At 30.4% G+C, this 20,261-nt stretch overlaps 1 protein-coding gene across 4 annotated transcripts in view; it reads right to left on the bottom strand.

Moving 5' to 3' along the window:
• Positions 1–20,261, bottom strand: part of Usp15 (ubiquitin specific peptidase 15) — a 116,568-nt gene that overhangs the window by 28,611 nt on the left and 67,696 nt on the right. For 3 of the 4 annotated variants that reach the window (XM_076854804.1, XM_076854807.1, XM_076854806.1), the window contains 2 exons: positions 19,202–19,288; positions 13,795–13,939 (listed from right to left, as the gene is read on the bottom strand). In XM_076854804.1, the coding sequence (XP_076710919.1) occupies positions 13,795–13,939; positions 19,202–19,288 (232 nt within the window). The remainder of the gene's footprint in view (positions 1–13,794; positions 13,940–19,201; positions 19,289–20,261) is intronic. The other variant, XM_076854805.1, reaches the window with a different exon arrangement.

The raw sequence follows: 20,261 nt of genomic DNA, 5'->3' as shown, positions 1-20,261 counted from the left end.
TCTTCTTTATATGCTACTTGAATTCAATGAAGAATTATTATCAAAGTTCTGGGAAATACGAAAAATGATGGGATACACTTTGTTGGTTAGCAAAGAAATGTCAATCCTTTCCCCCTCATCTATAGGATTCAGGAAAACTAATTCTAAGTTTGTCAAAAAGATTACCTTGTAATCCTGTAACTATAGATGTCCCTGTGAAAAACGTCATGATTATGTAAAGATCACTGATTTTCATATTGAAAGCTGAAAGAAATTGGATAGAAGATCCTTTGTGATAAAGAGAAATTTGAAAGTTTTGGCTATAAATTATTATTATACCAACAAAGCTATAAGCTTCAGGTAAGGTGTATTTAAATCAGGCTTTAGACCACTAGACTATGACAGCAATTCTGATTTCTAAACTTTTTTTTTTTTTTTACTTTTTAGCAACAGACTATGAGTGATTTTATGTTAAGGTATTCACTTTATGGAAAACATACTAAAAGCAAATGGTTCTATAATAACATTAAGAAACAATGTTAAGTTACATCTATATTTAAAAACTAAAGTTTATAAATAATTTTAATGTTTTAGAAACCATCTCTTAGCCCATTAATAATTCAAAACAGGCTCACAATGAAATAAATGCCAATATTAACTTTTTGGCAGGCAAGATAGAAGTTTTAAGGGGGAAAAAGATTCTTTATGTGTCCATACATACAGTCACACGCACACACACATGCGCACGTGCACACACGTACGTAATATTGGTATTCAATTCCTTGCAGATAATATTCAATAAAAAATGTTTTCAAGTAACTGAATATTAAGAATTATATGATTTATTAATCTTTAATTTTCTTGCAAGGGCATATAAGAAGGGGCAGCAGAATTTTTTTAAGTTTTACTGACTTATTACACTCTAAATAACCAAGCCATATATTTCTTTGTCATTTTATTACACTAGGCCTAATTGATAATAATTAAGCTGAAGTGAAATAGAAATTTAAACATCATGTGATAGCATGAACTATGAAGATGTCTGTTTTCATAATCTAAAAACTTCAAATTTACCTAATCACTCAACAAGTATTTATTAAGAAAAGATCATTATTTCAAAAGCCTCTAAAAGTATATAAAATATGTTCTAAAAGGATTTTCTCTGATTCACTGTAAAATTATTCAAGGAATTATTTTTATTGCAGTGCTGGTATGACCTGTCAAATTATGACTAACATGGTGACCCAATCCAAATATTATCAGATTTCTTGGACTTTCTATGTTGGTATTTTTTTCAGTTTTTAGTTGCAAGAAGTTTCAGTTTTTAGTTGTTTATTACATACTTTAATTCTTTTTTAAATTATTGAGTTCTTTTGGAGTTTAGGCAGCTCTAAAAATATCATAAATCTGGTACAGGTTGAATTTCAAACATTTCTGGTAATAATTTTTCTAATTAGTGTTTCTCAAAACATTTGTATTGGAAGGACTAATTTTTTTTTTTAATTACTGAATCAAAGATTGGTACTTTTGTGTACAAACCATTATGAAAATAAAACTAAAAAACAATATACAAAAGCCAAGTCTGATTTTTATTATTAGATTTAATAGCTGTAAAATTGCTCTATCAGATTGCTATAGAAAATTTTAACCATTTTCAATTTCTATAGTTATTTCATTTGATCAACACTGTGAAATCCACAGGCAAATCATGAGAAACAATGTCCTAATATACATCAGGCATTATACTAAATATAGGGGATATAAAAGAAAACCAAAGACAGCTTTTGCTTTCATGATTCTGTGTAATGGATATTTTGTCTAGGAGGAAGGGATAGAAGAAAAGGGGGAAGTATAGGAAAGACAACTAAGAAAGAGGTAATAATATGTGCAAAGAGTTTTGAAAATGAGTTCTAAGAATTGAAAGTAATTTTGGATAAAAAAGTAATCAGGATCTGGTATGAATTTTATCCTTCAGAGGATGGTAAACACACTTTAAACATATTATAATCATATTTTCTTTTCAAAAAATGTATTTGGAAGCAGTGTATTAAATAAATGGTCTGGAAGAGGATAAATAATGCAACAGGAATGACTTGGCATATATTTTTATAGTTCACCTTAAAAATGCTGAGTATTGGAATAATGTCCTGTTGGAGGAAACAGTGGATATAACTTCTATTTAAGAGTGAAAAGAACTTTGGATAAATCTCATGTTTTAACGTGGGTTACTGGGTGGACAATTGTGGTTACAAGAGTTAAATATAAGAAATAAAGAGGAGGGCTGGGGATGTGGCTCAAGCGGTAGCGTGTGGCCCGGGTTCGATCCTCAGCACCACATACAGACAAAGATGTTGTGTCCGCCAAATACTAAAAAATAAATATTAAAAAATTAAAAAAAAAAAAGAAAGAAAGAGGACTGGGACTAGTCTTAGTAAACATGTTGAGTTATCTGTAGGTTATATCTGTATCAATGTCCATTTAAAAGATTCATCCTGGAGGGAAACTGAGGAGGGAGAATTATGGGTGAGACAGCTTCAGGATTTGCCAGTGTAAAAATGGACGTCAAATTCTCAAGGGTAAAGGGGCTACAGAAAACCTAGCAAACAAGGAGGTCAAGAGTGACCTTATCAAAATTTCTATGGAGTGGTATAATATCATAATGACAACATGAGTTGATATTTATATACTGAATATATAAATATATATATTTTTAAACAATTAAATTTTCACTTTACTGATGAAGAAACTAGGAAGTTTCTTATTCAACGTCATACAATTTGCAAATGACAGAGCTAAGATTTAAATTCAAGCAGTCTGATTTCAAATCCATGCTTTTACCTATCCTGCTAGGCACTTGATAGATTTAAATAAGATGTGGATTGAAGAAAAATAAGAAAGCAGATAGAAAGCACAGATTATTCTTTACAAGGTCATGGATCCCCCTTGCACCACTCCTCATTTATTAAAAAAGACATGTATATAAGCTAAAAGGAGTAGTAAAAATGTGAATTTAAAGGAACAAAGAATGAACAACAATGGAACAAGTTTTGGAGAAGGTAATGGAGCTTCCAGAAAGACAGTGATATAAATGTGGCAACAGAAATTTTTTGTGCAATACTCAATATATACTATTAAGCATAAGAGGAATCTCAAAGTTTTTTTTTAACTTAATTACTAGTAATATTTTTGTCAGAAATTTATTTTAAAAAGATTGATTTCTCCTGGTAAAGCATATTATACTTTAAAAAGCCCTAGGCATTATTCATAATGCATCAATTATATATCAAATCTAGTATGCAAGTGAGACAGTATTGTCTGGTATATACCAAACCTGGTAAGCGAAGCATTATGAATAAGCATTACATATACCTCAAAATATTTTAGGTACACCTCTTTTTAGAGCTTGCATACATGAAAAAGCATCAACAGTTAACATGTAGGAAATTCAAGGATGTATTTATTGAATGTATGAACAATGTTTTTACTTTGATAAAACAGATTTCTTATGTATAGATTTCTATGGTAAAAAATATGTAGAAATATACATAAGCTATAACTATATAGTTTGTATTTCTGGTAATTCTCTGCTATTTTATGATCAGATGAATAAAATATAAGTCATAATGGATAGTTACATACTCCACCAAATAAAACTCAATTCAAATGTCACCTTAGTGAGGCCTCACTTACTTCCGAATGGCTCTCTTTGCTTCTATAACATTTTGCTACTCATGCGATCATATCTTGTTTGTTTTTTATGGCTATTACATTCACTAGTTTATGAACTTCTAAAGGATGACCACTCTTTTTTTTATCATTGTCTAAAACAATGTTGGGTACATAGTAGAGATTCAGTGGATATTTGTTGGGTCAGCTAAATATATAAAACAAGAACATTAGTTGATTTAAGAGCAATCCTTTTCCTCTTTTCTCTGTCCAACCCTAGATGAACTCAGTTGTCTATTTTATGCACCACGTAAACAGTGCTGGAGAAAATCTTAAGTGAATAAATCTGTATCATTCTAAACTGATATTTCCCAATCTCAAATGAGATCTCAATATTGTTGAGCAATCTTCCCCTTTCAATTCTTAGCTGATGATCTGGTCTCATATTTTGGAGATAATGGAAGTCACTGCAGAATCTAGAAATGACATCCATAATCTTTCTTTTCTCCTACTTAAACATTCAGTGTCTTCTCTCGGTTCAAATGTTGCATTACAGGGCTTAGTTCTAGAACCTCTATTTCACAGACCTCCTCATTTAGATACATTCATTTCCATGATTTCAAATACTACCTATAATAACATATTTCTTTTTTCCAGCCTAGGCTTTGATCTATATTCCCTACAAGAATATTCACCTACCTCTGATCTAGCTACTTAGATGGTTCATAGGCAACACAAAACAGACATGCCAAAAATCAATTCATATCTTCTCCCCACCCTGAATCTAGTCCTCCTAACATGTCTCCTTTCCTACTACCCTGATTTTGCTAAATGGTTATATCCATCATCATGACGTACAAGACAGAAACTAGAAACTTCACCTTTTTTAATGCCAAGTGTTATTCTAGGTAATGAAGCTATAGTAGTAACTAACACAAAATCCCTGTACCCATGGAGCTTGTGTGTGTGTGTGTGTGTTGGGAGTAGAGGGAGACAGTAAGAAAAAAGACAAATATAAGTAAAGCATGTCAGTAGGTGATGAGTGCTGAATGGAATGTAGAAAGGGCAGTTACCCGTTTTTCTTTCTTTCTTTTTTTTTTTTTTGATAGGGTGAATGGAGAAGAATCTGACTGCTAATAAATATCTAACAAAAATAAGAAAGTAAAGCTATAAATAAATATTTAGAGAAATACCATCACAGGTATAGGAAACTGCAAGATCAGAGACCTTGAGGCAGGAATATTTTTGGCATGTAGAAGAAGCTAGTAAAGATAGAATGAAGAGAGCTTGGTGGAAAATGATAGAATATAAGACACATCAGGGGCCAGATCGTATAAGGCCTTCCACTATTTTAAGGCTTCCACTTTTAGTGCTGTCAGCAATAACAACAGAAAAGGATCTCTTTGGCTGTTCTTTTAAGGGACAAACTACAGGAATTAAAGGTAAAAGCAAATAAAACAAAACAAAAATCCCCCAAACAACCCAGCTAAGATAACTGCAGTAACCTAGGTAAGATAATGGTACCCTGAAATATTCAATACTCTTATAATGCATTAAAATCTAAATTCTCCTTGTATGCTCTGGCTTTGGCCTATATCTTCAAATTTAATTTGTCCTATTCTCCTTTTGTCATTTTATACGTTGCTCAAACTGGCCCTTCCTAGAGCATTTTTTATATCATTTTTAATTCTCACCTGCCAAATTTACCTATTCCTTGGTCATAGCTCAAATGAACCCCAGGGGTAACTTAACTACTGAGCCATATCCCTAGCCCACCTTTTCTTTCAGTTGTAGTTGGACACAATACCTTTATATTGTTTATTTATTTTTTATGTGGTGCTGAGGATTAAACCCAGCACCTCGCACGTGTTAGGTGAGCGCTCTACCGCTGAGCCACAACCCCAGTCTTCCCCATCCCTTTTTACTTTTTATTTTGAGATAGGGCCTTGCTAAGTTGTTCAGGCTGGCTTTGAACTTGCAACTCTCCTGTTTCAGTCTCCCAAGTTGCTGGCATTATAGGTGTGCGCCACTATGCCCAACTCAAATGTTACTTCTGCTAAGATGCCCAGTTTAAATTAGGTGTTTTCTGGGCTCTTGTCATTCACTCACAGCATTCCATTGTTTCCTTTTCTTGATGCTTAATGCAATTACGATTAATTTAATGCTTATCTCTCCTGCTAGACTGTAAACTCTGTGGAAATAAGCTGCTTTGTTCATGATGTTGTAATTTGTGCTCAGAGTGAAAAAGACACTTAGTAGGGCCTCAAGAAATATTTGCTGAGTAAATGAACAACATCATAAGTGTATCTTAGTGGAAAAAATTATTTAGCTTGATTACCTACAATATTCCAAATATAGTATTCTCAATAATTTCTAGTTTCGAAAACCAACTTATTTAAGAAGAAAAAATACCTACCAGTGATGTTCAGAAGAATGAAACAATTTCAAAAAGGAGTACTTGAACTATTTTGAACATTATTACCATTAAATAAATAAGTGTTTGTATAACTTCTTAAGGGAACTGATGAGCTGTAACCAAACAATAAAGCTATTTTATGGGAGTATCATGAAATATAGAGACCATTCTCTTGGCATAAATATAAAAACTTTTTTTTGGGGTGGTTTTAAAAATTATTTGGTGGTCCTAAGTATTGAACCCAGGGTCTCATGTAAGCCAGGCAAACACTATTTTATTGGGTTTAATCCTCACCTCAAAAGCTTTTTTTTTTTGGTGGCAAAGGGTGCCAGGGATTGAACTCAGGGGTAGTTAATCACTGAGCCACAACCCCAGCCCGATTTTGTATTTTATTTAGAGACAGGGTCTCACTGAGTTGCTTAGTGCCTCACCCTTGCTGAGATTGGCTTTGAATTTGCAATCTTCTGCCTCAGCCTCCAGAGCCCCTGGGATTATAGGTGTGTGCCACCATGCCCGGCCTCAAAAGCATTTTTAACAAGTGCTGGGGATATAACTTAGCAGTAGAGCACTTGCCTACCATGCACAAGGCTCTGGGTTAAATTTCTAGCACAACAAAAACAACTAAAAAACTTATTTTTAATGGTTGTATAACAATGTGAATATACTAAACTATACATTTAAAATGGTTCAAATGGTAAATTTTTTTTGTATATTTTACCACCATAAAATAAAAAAAGCATTTCTTAACAGTTGATTAGCATAATTTGAAAAAAATACATTATCTCAGAATGTTCTGAATAACAACTCAATTTCAATTTATTAAGTTATCTTAGTAACTGGAAAGTCACTTGAACATTCCTTGCTTCAATTTCTTTATTAGTGAAATAGGCATGCTTAGGCCCTAAATCACAGACCTCTGAAAAGAGAAAGTTAAAAAACTAAAAATGAAATGAAAAACAACTTGTACTATGCAAAAAAGGATGCTGCTATTATCAGAGACTACAACACTTCAACACTGGGCTACATGTTTTAATAAGGGTATTATAGCTAGTAATTTAGATATTACCATTTACAATGGTTTCAGCAACCATTAACCCTTTCTTGTCCCAAAAGTTTTGTTTATAAATCACTGCAAAAAAAGTGATTAATAATAATATTTTGTAATGTTTCTTAATTAACAGAATACTAAACTGAAAAATCCATTTACTATGAAAGTGACAATGACACTTAGAAAGTTGATCATGTTAAAAAAAGCATAATCATAAAACTATTTCTACTTATATAAACTAAAACAGAAAGATGATCTCAAGGATCAACTGTCTTAAAAGAAACAAAATTCAGTAGAAAAGAGCCTTTAATAAGCACAGTTTTGACTGGCTACAATTTAAAAGTATACTTTTAAAAGAAATAGGCAATGGACATCAAAACAAGCCCTAAGAGAGATCTGGCATGACTTTCATTCTTTCAAGAATATTTCAGTCCAATCTCCTAAATTTTCTAGTGACCATTCAATCATACCAATTTATAATTTAGAATATAAAACCGAAACACTTTAGAATCTTCCAATCAAAAAAGTGTTGAATGATATTAATATACATTTAGTAAATGAGGATGTATTATTTTAATTAAGAAAATGAGCTGTGTGATTTAAGTAACAGAAGTAAAACTGGAACCGGTTTTCTTTTCTTTTCTTGTGGTGGGGAGGTAAATACTGAGCTCTCACTACAGATCACTGACTGACATTTCTTAGGTTTTTCCTTATGTTTTACTAAAATAATAATTATCACAATCAATACAAGATGTGTATTGTAAGATGTGATCACTATAATATTCTCTAATAAGTATATACTCATCTCTTGATATTTATGGATATCAAAATTGCAGATGCTCAAGTCTCATAAAATGGTGCTGTATTTGCATATAACCTATGCACATTCTCTTATATATTCTAAATCATGTCTAGATTACTTATAATACCTAATATGACATAAATGCCATATAAATAGTTGTTATACCATATTTAGGGAAGAGTGAAAGGAAAAAAGTCTATATAAGTTAGGTATAGATGTGTTAAAATTTTTTTTTCTATTTGCAGTTGATTGAATCCAGGGAAGGCCAGCTATATTATTATTTGGTGTTGGCTTTTTTTTTTTAGCCAGAGTAATATAAAACCATTTTGTATGTTAGAATCAGATGCAATTATTTATAAATCCTTAAAACAACTTATTTCTCTGTGATCTACACTCATGTCATTTTCCTGTCATAGAATGAGGGACAGAAAAAATACTTAAAAGTCTGTATTAATTGAAAAATAAAAGCATTAGTCCTAGAGAGATCTACTTATTAAATGAGAAGGTAAAGAGCAGATGAATCTGATTTCCTTCCCCCATTTAAGAAAGGCATGTTTTCATGAGAAGAAATCCCTAAAAACCAATAACCACAAAGGCATTCTCTTAGAGTTACCATTTCTCTCCCAGTTGTAAATATTAAATTCCTACAGAACTATACTATACAAATTCTTTCCTAAAATAATCTGCCTGAGAATACAGGTTCTCCTTCATCACCCACTTCTTTCTTTTTAAATGGAAGGGATACTTCTTTGGTGTCCATGTTGAGAAAGCGAATGGCTCTAATGCAAGATTGTCCCTCCACTTTTTTTTTTTTTCGCTTTTGTAAAAATGGAAAGAAGACTTGATTTTTCATCTGATAGATGACTGAATAGATTTTTTAATATATCTGTGCATGTGGATACACACACAGACACTTTTTTTTGTTTTTGGTAGTGCTGGGGAAAGAACTCAGGGATTGGTGCATGTAGGCAAGCGCTTTACCAGTATATTCTTAGCCTGATTAACATTTTTTAAAATGATAGTTTGCTATGCAAGATTTGGTACATAACATGGAAGAAATTCAAACAATATCCTGGATTAGACTAAACACTTGGCCTGGGAAGAAACAGTTTGAAGTTTTAGTTAGCCACGTTATCAGTTTATCAAAAGAAATTATTCTCTAGAAGATCCTCAACTTATACAAACAAACAAACAAACAAAACAAAACAAAACAAAAAAAAACAACTGTCATATAACTCAGGGGGCAAAGTGTTTTTTTTTTTTTTGATGGAAACTATATATATGTATTTTAACATAAGGTTGCTAATTTGTTTAAGTGGACTTCTGAGAATTTGTGTTCCAATAAATGAAAAAAGAAGTTCTCAAGGTAAGAGTAGGGTAGTGTTATATTTAATCATATTCAAGCTATGAAGTAGTATAACATAGAAATGACAGTTGTAGTAAGGACTTTTTAAGTTTTACTATGTAATAAAGACCTAGTGGTTTCTTTTTTTTTTTTTTAAAGAATGCTATTTCTGTGTAGTATTACTCATTTTCTTAAATTTAAGTGTTTCAAAAAACTTCAAATTTTCTACTTAACATTCTCTAAACTTAATAAATTTTTTTCTAACGCAACAAATCACAGAAAAAAAGATAACTTTTAAAATGCTTGGAATCTCGATTCATTTTCTATTTTATGACAAGAATAATAAACAAGTCCTTGATTAGTTTCATTTTTCTCAATGACTTCCTACAATCTATTTAAGGGGCCCTGTCAAGTAAAGAGTTTTAAAACAACCATCTTACGCTGTGCTGCTTTCCAGTGGAAAAGACCATATCATTCCCTTGCTTCAAATCCATCTGAAGAGCTGCTTCTTCCAGGAAGCCAATCATGAGCCTCCTAGGTAGGCCTTGACAATGAAAAAGACAAGGGTTGGAGTGCTCCTGAATCTACCGAACTAACACTAATTCAAATTACCTCCAAAAATGCAAACTGTAAAACTGGACATTCCTTAGATGAAGTAATAGATTTGGGGCACTAGAAAACTATTTTTTAAAATATATTATTTGTACCTCCAGGACATGGTGGTAACTACTCAAGAGGCTGAGTTCCGGGATAACCTGAAGAATTTTGAATTTTGGAGCACCCTGAAGACTGCATATAAATAAACAGTTATACTTTATTATATTCTTTGTCTATCAGTTTGCCTATGGAAACCTAAACTATCATAGCTCAGAAATGGAGCAGATGATAAATAACCATGAATGCAGCAACACTAAGTGGAAAAAAAAAGTACATCAAATTCCTTTTTCTCATTCACAAGGTCTAGTCAAAATGGAATAAGAGATTATTAAGAAAGGAAAACAAATGTTGGGACCATGGAAGACAGAATATTTCAGGAGTCATTCTGGTTAACTCTTTTAATTAAAAAAAAAAAAAAAAAAAGACTAACAAAAATAGTATCAACCTAATCACTCTTCTATGAGTTTTATATTTATCAACTCACTTAAACACTTGCAAAACTCCTAAAATATGGACACTATTATTTTCTTATCATTTGAAGACAAAAATGAGTTGGGGAATAACTTGTCTAGGGCAACACAGTTAATAAGCAGGACATCCATGTTTTCAATCCCGGTATATAACTCCTTAGGACTGCTCTAACTTGTTATTTTTTTTATGTGGTTTTTCTGTTCATTTTTTAAAGCTAGACTTTGGTTTTCAAACTGTCCCTCAGAGTCCTGGGATTCCATGAGAATGTTTCTGGGGCCGTTAAATTAAGGAAAATAAAGATAAGCAGATGGGGTTCTGGGAACTCCACCCAACCAAAGCAATTTCACTACTACCACTGCTTAAATAATTGGGGATACAATTTAAGTTAAAGAAAGGTTTTGATGCTATAAAGCAAAAAGTTTAAAAGTCACAATGTCTAGATTATAACATTCATAAAGGTCAGGATACAAGTCCAAAAATATTTCACATATTTGATGTTAAATAAATGTTAATTTAATAAACTGAAAGTACATGGCAATACTTTATCCACTAAAAAAGTTAATATTCATACCATTATTACATCAGAGAAATACTGAGTACTGATATAATTAAATAATAACAATTATGTTACATGACATTTAGCTTAGTTTTCAGTCATGGGTTGACTAAAAGATTTCACTATCTCAAAGCGACTAATGGACTAAGCATCACTCATTCTCAAACACATACAAAATTGGTATGCTATTCACACACACCATTTTTTGTAGATATATCAGACCAGCTGATGTACTAAAGTGACCACTCACACTTTTTAGGTTCACTGAATTATTTTAAGTGGTTATATTAAAATACACTATCAGTAGAAATGTTATTTTATACTATTTTCAGAAGCTCATGAATGTCTTCAATTTTAAAGAAATTACAAGAAAACTTGGAAAAAGCATAATTGAGTAACAGTATCTGAAAACAATTATTGATAAAATCTATTTGATTAGCTATCTCTTAGTCTTCTCACCTATGGACCTATGAACATGGAAGTTTGTGAAGCAGAGGAATATCATTATTTTGTATTTCCTTTTACAATGAATTTTCAGCTTGAGAGCTGATGTCTAAATCAATTTAAAACCATAGCACTTTAAAGAAAACAAAACTAAAGTCCTAGCTTTCCTAATTCTCAATTTGTATTAAAAGTCAAAAGCAGCAAAACAAAAGTCACTTTTTTCTTCTCTGACTTGTCTGCAAAATTTTATTTTAGAGAAAGTACAGTTTCCAAAAGATACAGAAAAGAAATAATATCCACTGCTTAAAATAATGAGTGCTTAAATTTTCATAAAAAAATCTTTATGATTACCATCATAAAAATTACAAACATCACTCTTGTGTCTATGTCTCAATTAAAATGGAAGATAGGATGGTGAAAAACATCCTAGGGTAAGCGGTAGATCTGCAAATTTATTGTAATAAAATAGCTTTGAACAGAAGCAAAAATGAATAAAATGAAGTTTCTTACACCTTAAACACAGCATATAAGAAAGCTATTCAAATGCTAAATCTAGCTCACTTGCTTGGTTAGATGATTTAATTTTAATACCCATTTTGAAAAACTGCAGATAATCATATGGAAATTAACTAAACAGACTATGTTAAAGGCACAGGAAACTAGAGAGCATTATTGCCTTATAAGGAATTTAATTTGAAGGCTGGCCAGAGCCTCCCATGAATGATTAGCTTGAACACTCTGGTTCTCTTCTGATAGACTCAAATTTCTATTGTCTATGTTGTAAAAATATTTTCTTAATCTTTATGAAAAAGCACTGAGATCGATTTTCTATACCAGACTATCAAAATGAAATATCAAGCTAATATCAAGCCTCAGGAGTCAAAGTAATTTTGCTATTGTGAGAGTAAAGAGTTATATAAAAATTACATGACTTTGGGACCCTAAAAGAAGGTTTTCTGGGACTGGTGCAACTACATTTTGTATAAAATATTTTCCAGAGATTATATGAAAGAATTTTTACGGCCAGGGAGGGTAGTCCAAACACAAACCAAATTTTAATAAGCCTGTTCTGTCCCTTTCTCTGAAAGTTTAGTACTCAGTATTTTACTTTTGTTATCTAAAGAGCTATCAGGATAATAATAATTTTAGCGTGGTCTTCTCAGATGAGTTCCCCCTTCTTAACTTCCAGAAAAAACAAACAAAAAAACTTATTTTTGTTTAGCTAGAACAGGAATACTAGAAAAATAATTTTAAATAAACTAATTCATATTAAGGAATGAACAGTATTACTCAAAGAAGATTTAAAGAAGAGTTTATTAATCTATATTATATCCACTTAAACAGATATGCTATTTTGTGAGTGGCTCAATTCTATACAATGAAATCAGAAAATTACTAATTAGATCTCCCCCTTCTCCCAAGTTTCTAAAAGGTTACTCCTGGCCTACAGTTACCCCAGTTAAATTTTAATTTTCCAAGAATGCTATAAAGACAATGGTTAATTTAGGAGAAAACTGGATTAATGACAATGTACAAAATAATTCACTTAAAGATGTGTTATAATGTCATCAATTCTTAATCTACATGTTATCTACATATTTGAAGGTTGATTCCTATGTAGAGGAGATTCAATATTAAAATGAGTAGAATAAAATATTCAGACTTAAAACTAAAAATTCAGAATTCACCAAAAAGATTTTTAAAAAAGGTTAAAATTCAAATATCAAGAATAGTCAGTTTACCATTATCCTAGGCTTTTTTAAACACAGAATTTTATCTGTAAAAGAGGAATGAAATAACTATCTCTAATTTTACACACAGTGACAGTGATATTAAAATACATCTTTTATTACTTTAGAATCAAAGTACAAATTTAACAAATTAAGTCAGAAGGGGGTATAGAATAGAAAGAAAAGGGAAGTGCCATGAAAATGGGGTGGGGTGGGGATTAAGGCAGTAATTTCATACAACCCCAAATTAAAAGATATTGAAGGCAAAGTGATTTGTTAAAATATGTATAGAAAAGGTCCACAAAAATTTCCCATTAAGGTTAAGGGCAGGGACAGGAGGTGACAAGGGAAAAAAAAAAAGCAATAGACTTCTACTGAAGAGAGAGATCTCACTAGCTTACTTTTTTCCTTAGAGAGCCTAAGCTTTCTGTTAAGAACCACATTTTTGCATGAAGTACTATTTAATCTACTCTACAAAATGGTCATCAATCATATGCTACCTAATTGAGGAACAAGAAAATAATATTCTAACACTAATAGTATAATGAATGAGTCAATGTGTGTACATAAATTCCCCCAATACATCTAATACTCATGTTCTGATATGAAAAACCTATCTATTATTTTTATATCAATAAATTCCATGAGACACGAGTTTCACATTGTTTGACAAGACCTACCTGAATAGCTGAGTTCATGAAACACGTATTTCCCAAGTTACTTAGGCCACAAAGGCCCGGCTGTTCATTGTTTCTTCCAGGTTCTGAATAATCATAGTTCTTATAAGCAGTATATGATGGGAGACAATAATTTGAGTTTTTCACACTGGAAGAAAGAAAAAAATTTAAAATGCAGCCAATTATATTACAATATAGTTGTAATGAACAGAATACTTCATTTTATTTTTGAGATGGTTAGTCATTACATTTCTTTTAAGAAACACAATTCAGGTACTTTTAAAGACATGATTCTCAAATCAATTAACCCCTCTAAATTAATGTACTCTTTATCTAATCAACAAAATTACTGCAATCAAATACCACACCAACCAATACAAACCACTATTATAACTTTCTACCATTGATTAACAGGAGCAGCGTCACAGCTTGCTCCATTCTTCATTGCTCCATCAAATTTAAAACATTCAGATTTTAAACACCACCAGCAGCAATAAATCATCTCATTTATGTTCCTTTTGCATCCTTTTGCATCCAGTAGAGTGAGAACAGTAGAAATAGGAAGAGTTGTGCTTTAGTTACAGGTGAGAGCAGAGATTTCCAAGGCCACTGTGACATCACTGTTCTGATGCACTGAAGATTCTATTTATAAATTCTATGCTAGACCAGCAAAATCTAGTATTCAAATGCAGAAAAAAGTCTAGGTGATCAGGAATGCAAAAAGTGATTCTAAGCAAGTACATTCCTATATTATTTACCTTGTGTTTTTCTTAGCTTGGTAGAATAATACAGGTTATTTAACTAGATAAATATTAACTCAGGATAATTTGTACTCTCAGTGTAATAAATGTTAATCTTAAAAAAGCTATTATCTAAAATTTAGAAAAATCAGGAAAATTTTTGAAAGAATTAAGAAGTCCATAAATAAGTTAAATGGTTCCTTTTTTCTACACGTAATAAAGAATAAATTTTGTGGAAAAGGATGAATTCTCCCTTAATTTTTAATAGCCTACCTATCTTATAAAATATTTATGATGGACAGTTTGGACATAATTCAGAAAAGCATACTTTCAATCATTACTTTTTACTCATTAGAACAAACCTGAATGAGAATCAAGGTCATGTGCTAAAAGCAAATAATGATGTAAATAAAATACAGTTTACAAATAAATGTGATGAATCAGTAACTCCACTTATCTCCTCTGGCTATAATTTATTCCTGGTATTATTGTAAAACAATACAATTTTTTATAATTTAAAATAATTCATTTTATTACTTTATACACTATACTATCCCTAGATTATTATAATTTAAGTGAACTATACTATTGCATATTTAACAAAGGCTTTAGTAAATGTAAACATACCCCTCCAAACTGAACTAGTAAAACACAATATAAAACCAAATCAATCCCAAATCACAAACATTAATATTATGCATTTTTTTCAGAAAAAGCTCCCTTCTCTAAACAAAAAGACAGACCCAACTCTCAAAACAATCCACCTTACAAAAGAGCAGTGCCCAGAGAAATGCAGCCTTGATCAATTCAAATTCAGATTTGTAGAATTTTGTTTTAAACTTAAAAAAATCAAGTCTTTTGTATACTTAAAAAGTGTAAGAATTGCATTTTCTGTACATTGTACACATCATAGAGAAGAAAAAAATAATATGTATCTATATGGGTCTGATGGTAAAATTATAGTAAGATGTAAGTAGCCAGAGCACATAGGGAAGAATGCCCTAACACAGGCTCATGCCTACCCACCTTCCCATGGAAACATTAAAAACACATTTACATGTTGATTCCAAAAGTATATATTCAGATTTCTGACTCTTTAAAGGGTATCTATGCCTTTGTTTTAAATGACAGGGTAAGTATAAAACTTGCCCAAAGACTGCAACAGTTTAGATACTCAATGATAATAATGAAAATCAATCAATTTAAAATACTTAAATATTATTGATTCATCACTTGTATTTCATATGTTATGTGCACTTTAAATTATATATTAAAGTTCATCATGGAAAATACCAAAACTAGCAGTTGTCTACAATACTTCAAAAAAACACACGGAACCTAGGTCCTAAAGAAAGCCTCAATGGAAGTCATCTTTTAAGCTTATGCTACTTTGCAAAAATAAATTTACAGAAGTATATGGGAATTTTAATACAATGCTAGATTAATTCTATATTATAAATCTATCCTCTTTAATGAAGATAAATTAAAAATGCAACAGATTTTTATAAAATCAAAACTTATCTTTGTATAAAAATTTCAATCAGTACTGACTCTTGACATCATATATATTTTAATACTAATAACCATAATTATGCTCACTTTGTAGTTAATGAAACAATTGTCTCAGCTAAGGAACTTGTCAAGAGTCAATGGCTAACTCTTCTGTCTCCAAATCCACAGTTCCTGTTTAAGCATTAATGTTATACAGGGAATCATTTCCATTTCAAATGAGAGATTTAAATAAATTTAAGAAATGTGTTCTCATGTGGAATGCCATAGTCCAGAAAACAAATACATTAAAACATTTTTAAGAAAGTGTTAGTAATATATCAACTCAAATATAGCAGGAGAGAACTATGCAGGTGATAAACCTATAACGAGAGAAACAATTTGACAGACATTAAAAAATGCACATAAATTATAATTGAGACAACTATGGACCTACAGATAAAATTACATACAGTAAACAAACTGTACTTCACCAATGGACTCTTCACAGTATTAGTTTTAATAAAAACTTTTTAAACTTTAAATAATTCCAAGCATATGGTATTATCTTTATAATATTCTTATTTCTGGAAATGAAAGTTTTATATCTTAATAATGTATAAGTACAGGATAGTTCAAGTCTTGAACTTGTAAATATATTTCATATAAGCTTATGTACAATAACTACTGATTTTACTATATAATTTATACTTATAGAATATTTCCACATACATGAATTTTCAAGAATGCACTTAATTTAAAAAGGTCATTCGTTACCTATTAACATACTTTCAGAGAAACTATGCTATTTCCATTTGAAGCTTTAAACTTCCACAAGTAGAATGGAAATATAAGAAATAGACTTTCACATAAAATAACTTTTTGTTCAGAGTTTTAAAGGTAAAAACAACAAAAACTCCCTTCCATTCTATGAATGCTTTAGTTCTGTGCCTAAGAAAGGTAATACATGAGTAAAATTTACTTTTAAATTCAAAAATAACCACAGTATGTGGATTCCTCAGTAGGTTTTCACTATTAAAATTTCCTAATACAAAAGATTGTTTTACTGTCTTGAATTTAGTTGGCTAAAAGTAAAATCTAGTCATACGAATAAAATCATTAAACCTGGTTTAAAACTCCTGTAGTCAGAGGTTTTGACGTAAGATTGTACTACCATTTTTATTATGTTGGGGAGGAAATGAGATAAAAACAGAAACACACAGATTCCAATCAAAACAGTCTATATTCAATACAGTATACAAACAATGTTAAAAAGCTCTCCAAAGAATAACCATAAATACATGTTATACCTGTAAAATAAATTCTTTTACAACAAATGTGGGAGTGATTTACAATTGGTAGGAACACAAGTAAGACTTTATCTCATACAGGAATTGCTTTTGATGAATTAAAAGATATTACATAAAATACAAACAATTACAGGATAATACTGTTTCATCCTTTTTGCCTGTGGATATATAATTTTAAATAGAAAAGAAAGTGTTATACTTTAACTTTGAATATTCATGGTGTTTTCAGTATTGTAGTGTAATGCTAACACACAAAATACATGTATCTTTATGAATTACTGATATAAAGATGTAAATACTATTTTTTAGAAAAGCTGTACTAATATTCCAACCATGAAAGAGAATCTTATAAGAATGAATATGATTGTGTTTAAATTTCTCAATGTGACTGAGGCAGGAGAAAGTAAACAAAGTTTTTTTTATGGTTTTAATTTACAAAATTCTAATTGGTGATAAATATGACGTTTAAAATGTTTATCTTACGTTTAATTCCTTTATTTTATTACACATTTATATCATTTGTCCATTTTTCTTATTTTCTAGAGCTTGATATTTATTCTTTTAAAAAATTCACTTGTAATAAGTATTTTTTTTCCCTTTACTTCCCCCCTTTTTATATGCCTGGTAATTATCTTATATTTAAAGTTCTAAAAGACAAAAGAGTTATCCAATTTCTCAATGAAATTTCCTGGATAATCTGACCCATTCTCCATTAGTCTAGAATGCTTTCTGATCACATTAACTTCTTTTATATAAGAAGGTATGCTTCTGGATTGTCTGAATCCATCAATCTTTATGTGTATTTTTGGTCAGTACTAAATTTTTATATCATTATAACATGTTGTTGTGATACGTAAAATTAATCCTTTGTCATTTTTTCTTTCTAAAATTATTTTAATTATTGTCATCTATTTATAATCCAGATACCAAGTCCCCCACTAAAGATATTAATCTTAAGGGAAAATTAAATTTATGAATTTAATTACTGGTGTTATTTCAAAGATTATTTCACAAGTTAGTCTTTTTGAATTTATTGATAAGAATTATCAGATGCCATTTATGAACTGGACAAATAGTCAAAATATTTATCTAAACTGTTAACCTAATACGTAAACCACAACGCACACACACAGATCCATGAAATAAAAGGAAAATATTCATCTCTGGATCAAAATTCTTTTAGTAAATTGATTGGGCTAACTGCAAATGATGAGGTTTTCTTTTTACTTTTTCCAATAAAATAGATATGACAATTTTCAAGGTAATACACCCATAGTCAGGTATTATATTTAAAGCTCAGATGACTTTCAACCTTTTTTATTATAGCAATATAGCACATACTTTCACAAAACTTCTCTAAATTCCAAGATTCCCCATTGAACTAATTGTGTGGGGGGGAGGGAATTGTTTTTCTAAACCTCTTTTTAAGAAAATGTAATTGTCTTTTTCATAAACATAAAAATTTGTGTGTGCTTTCCAGCTGAGAAACACTGATAAACACTTTAAAAATATTATATTTTAGGCGATTATACATCTAGTTCCAAAATGACACCTGAAGTTTATATCTGTCCTACAAAAATGAGTTATAACAAATTTCCATATATTTCAATAATATTTAGAATATAAAATTCCAAAAATGTTTCATTTCTTTCTTTCAGTTAACTATTATAGTATTCATATTAAATCAAGAAATAGTTTATAAATGTGCTTTCTTTCTTAGGAAATTACTCATGGAAGAACTGACCAGTAATTTAAAAGAAAACCAGTTTAATGCATTAAGCTTTTATCCTAAATTTTAGATACAAGAGATTTTTTTTGCAACCAAAATAGGGCGATCAATTAAACAAAGAGTTTTTAAGATTCAGTGCTTACTTTCTGTTGTTGATGTTGTTATAATTATTTGATAGAGATGAAGGAGAGATCTTTGGTAAAGTTGAAAAATTGGATGCACCTGGGGACCTTTAAAAATATGAAAATGTTAAATTAGATAAAAAATGAAGAATTTTGAAAATAATTATGAAATAAAGAAAAGAACTAACAGATGACAATGTTTGTAGTAAATGAATGCTGGAAAACAGATTTATGAGCAAAATCACTATATATCCTTTGGTTTTTAACTTGTACTGTATTTGTCCTTTTCATATATAATAAAAAGGGAGCTATTTTCAAATTAAATATACACCTTGTTATTATTCCTATAAATTTACTAACTGTACATACCCATTTCAGAGTTAAGGTAACAATTATTAACATTTTATAATCACTTTCCAAAAATTAATGGAATGAAAATTTTCCACTTTTGTTTCTCAGTAGGTACCACTGGCATTCTAGTTATATATACACTGACAGAGAACAGAGAATATTACCAATTTTTAAAAATTTTAAGGCAAGGCGGACCTAAGAGCACAGAGAGTTTCAATCAAACCTAAGTAGTAAAATTTGCCCAAAATCACCTCTGGCTTTTAACTAATAAGTACACTTTAAAGGCATAATTTATAACCAACAAACCTACTATATAGAAATGATTAAATTAATTAAAGGTCTCTGAAAGATTCAATTTCCTTTGAAATTTTGTACACAATTTCAATTCACCAGGCAACATCTAGTCCAAGGGCTCTAAAAACGTTAGTTTTCAAGCCAGTTAACTAATTCATTGCTAATTATAAATTAGTGAGGCCCAAACAGATAAGTTTCTAAAAATTATTTTATTTCCTCTAGTAAGTTACTAAGGAACTATGAAATGGTCAATGGGTAGGAAAGTTTAATCTACAAAATCTACTTTCAGATAATTTGGATTCAGAAAAAAAATACATGTACCTGTGTATAAATGTACTACACATAATAAATGGTATGTAAGAAAAATTCAACTTTTGAAGTTTTATATATTATATAATCTATCAAAAATTTCTTTCATTTTCTCACATGTATAATA

This window comes from Callospermophilus lateralis, chromosome 4 (genome assembly GCF_048772815.1).
Source record: "Callospermophilus lateralis isolate mCalLat2 chromosome 4, mCalLat2.hap1, whole genome shotgun sequence".
Taxonomy (NCBI): Eukaryota; Metazoa; Chordata; class Mammalia; order Rodentia; family Sciuridae; genus Callospermophilus; species Callospermophilus lateralis.
This window is presented reverse-complemented; position numbering and strand designations above follow the sequence as displayed.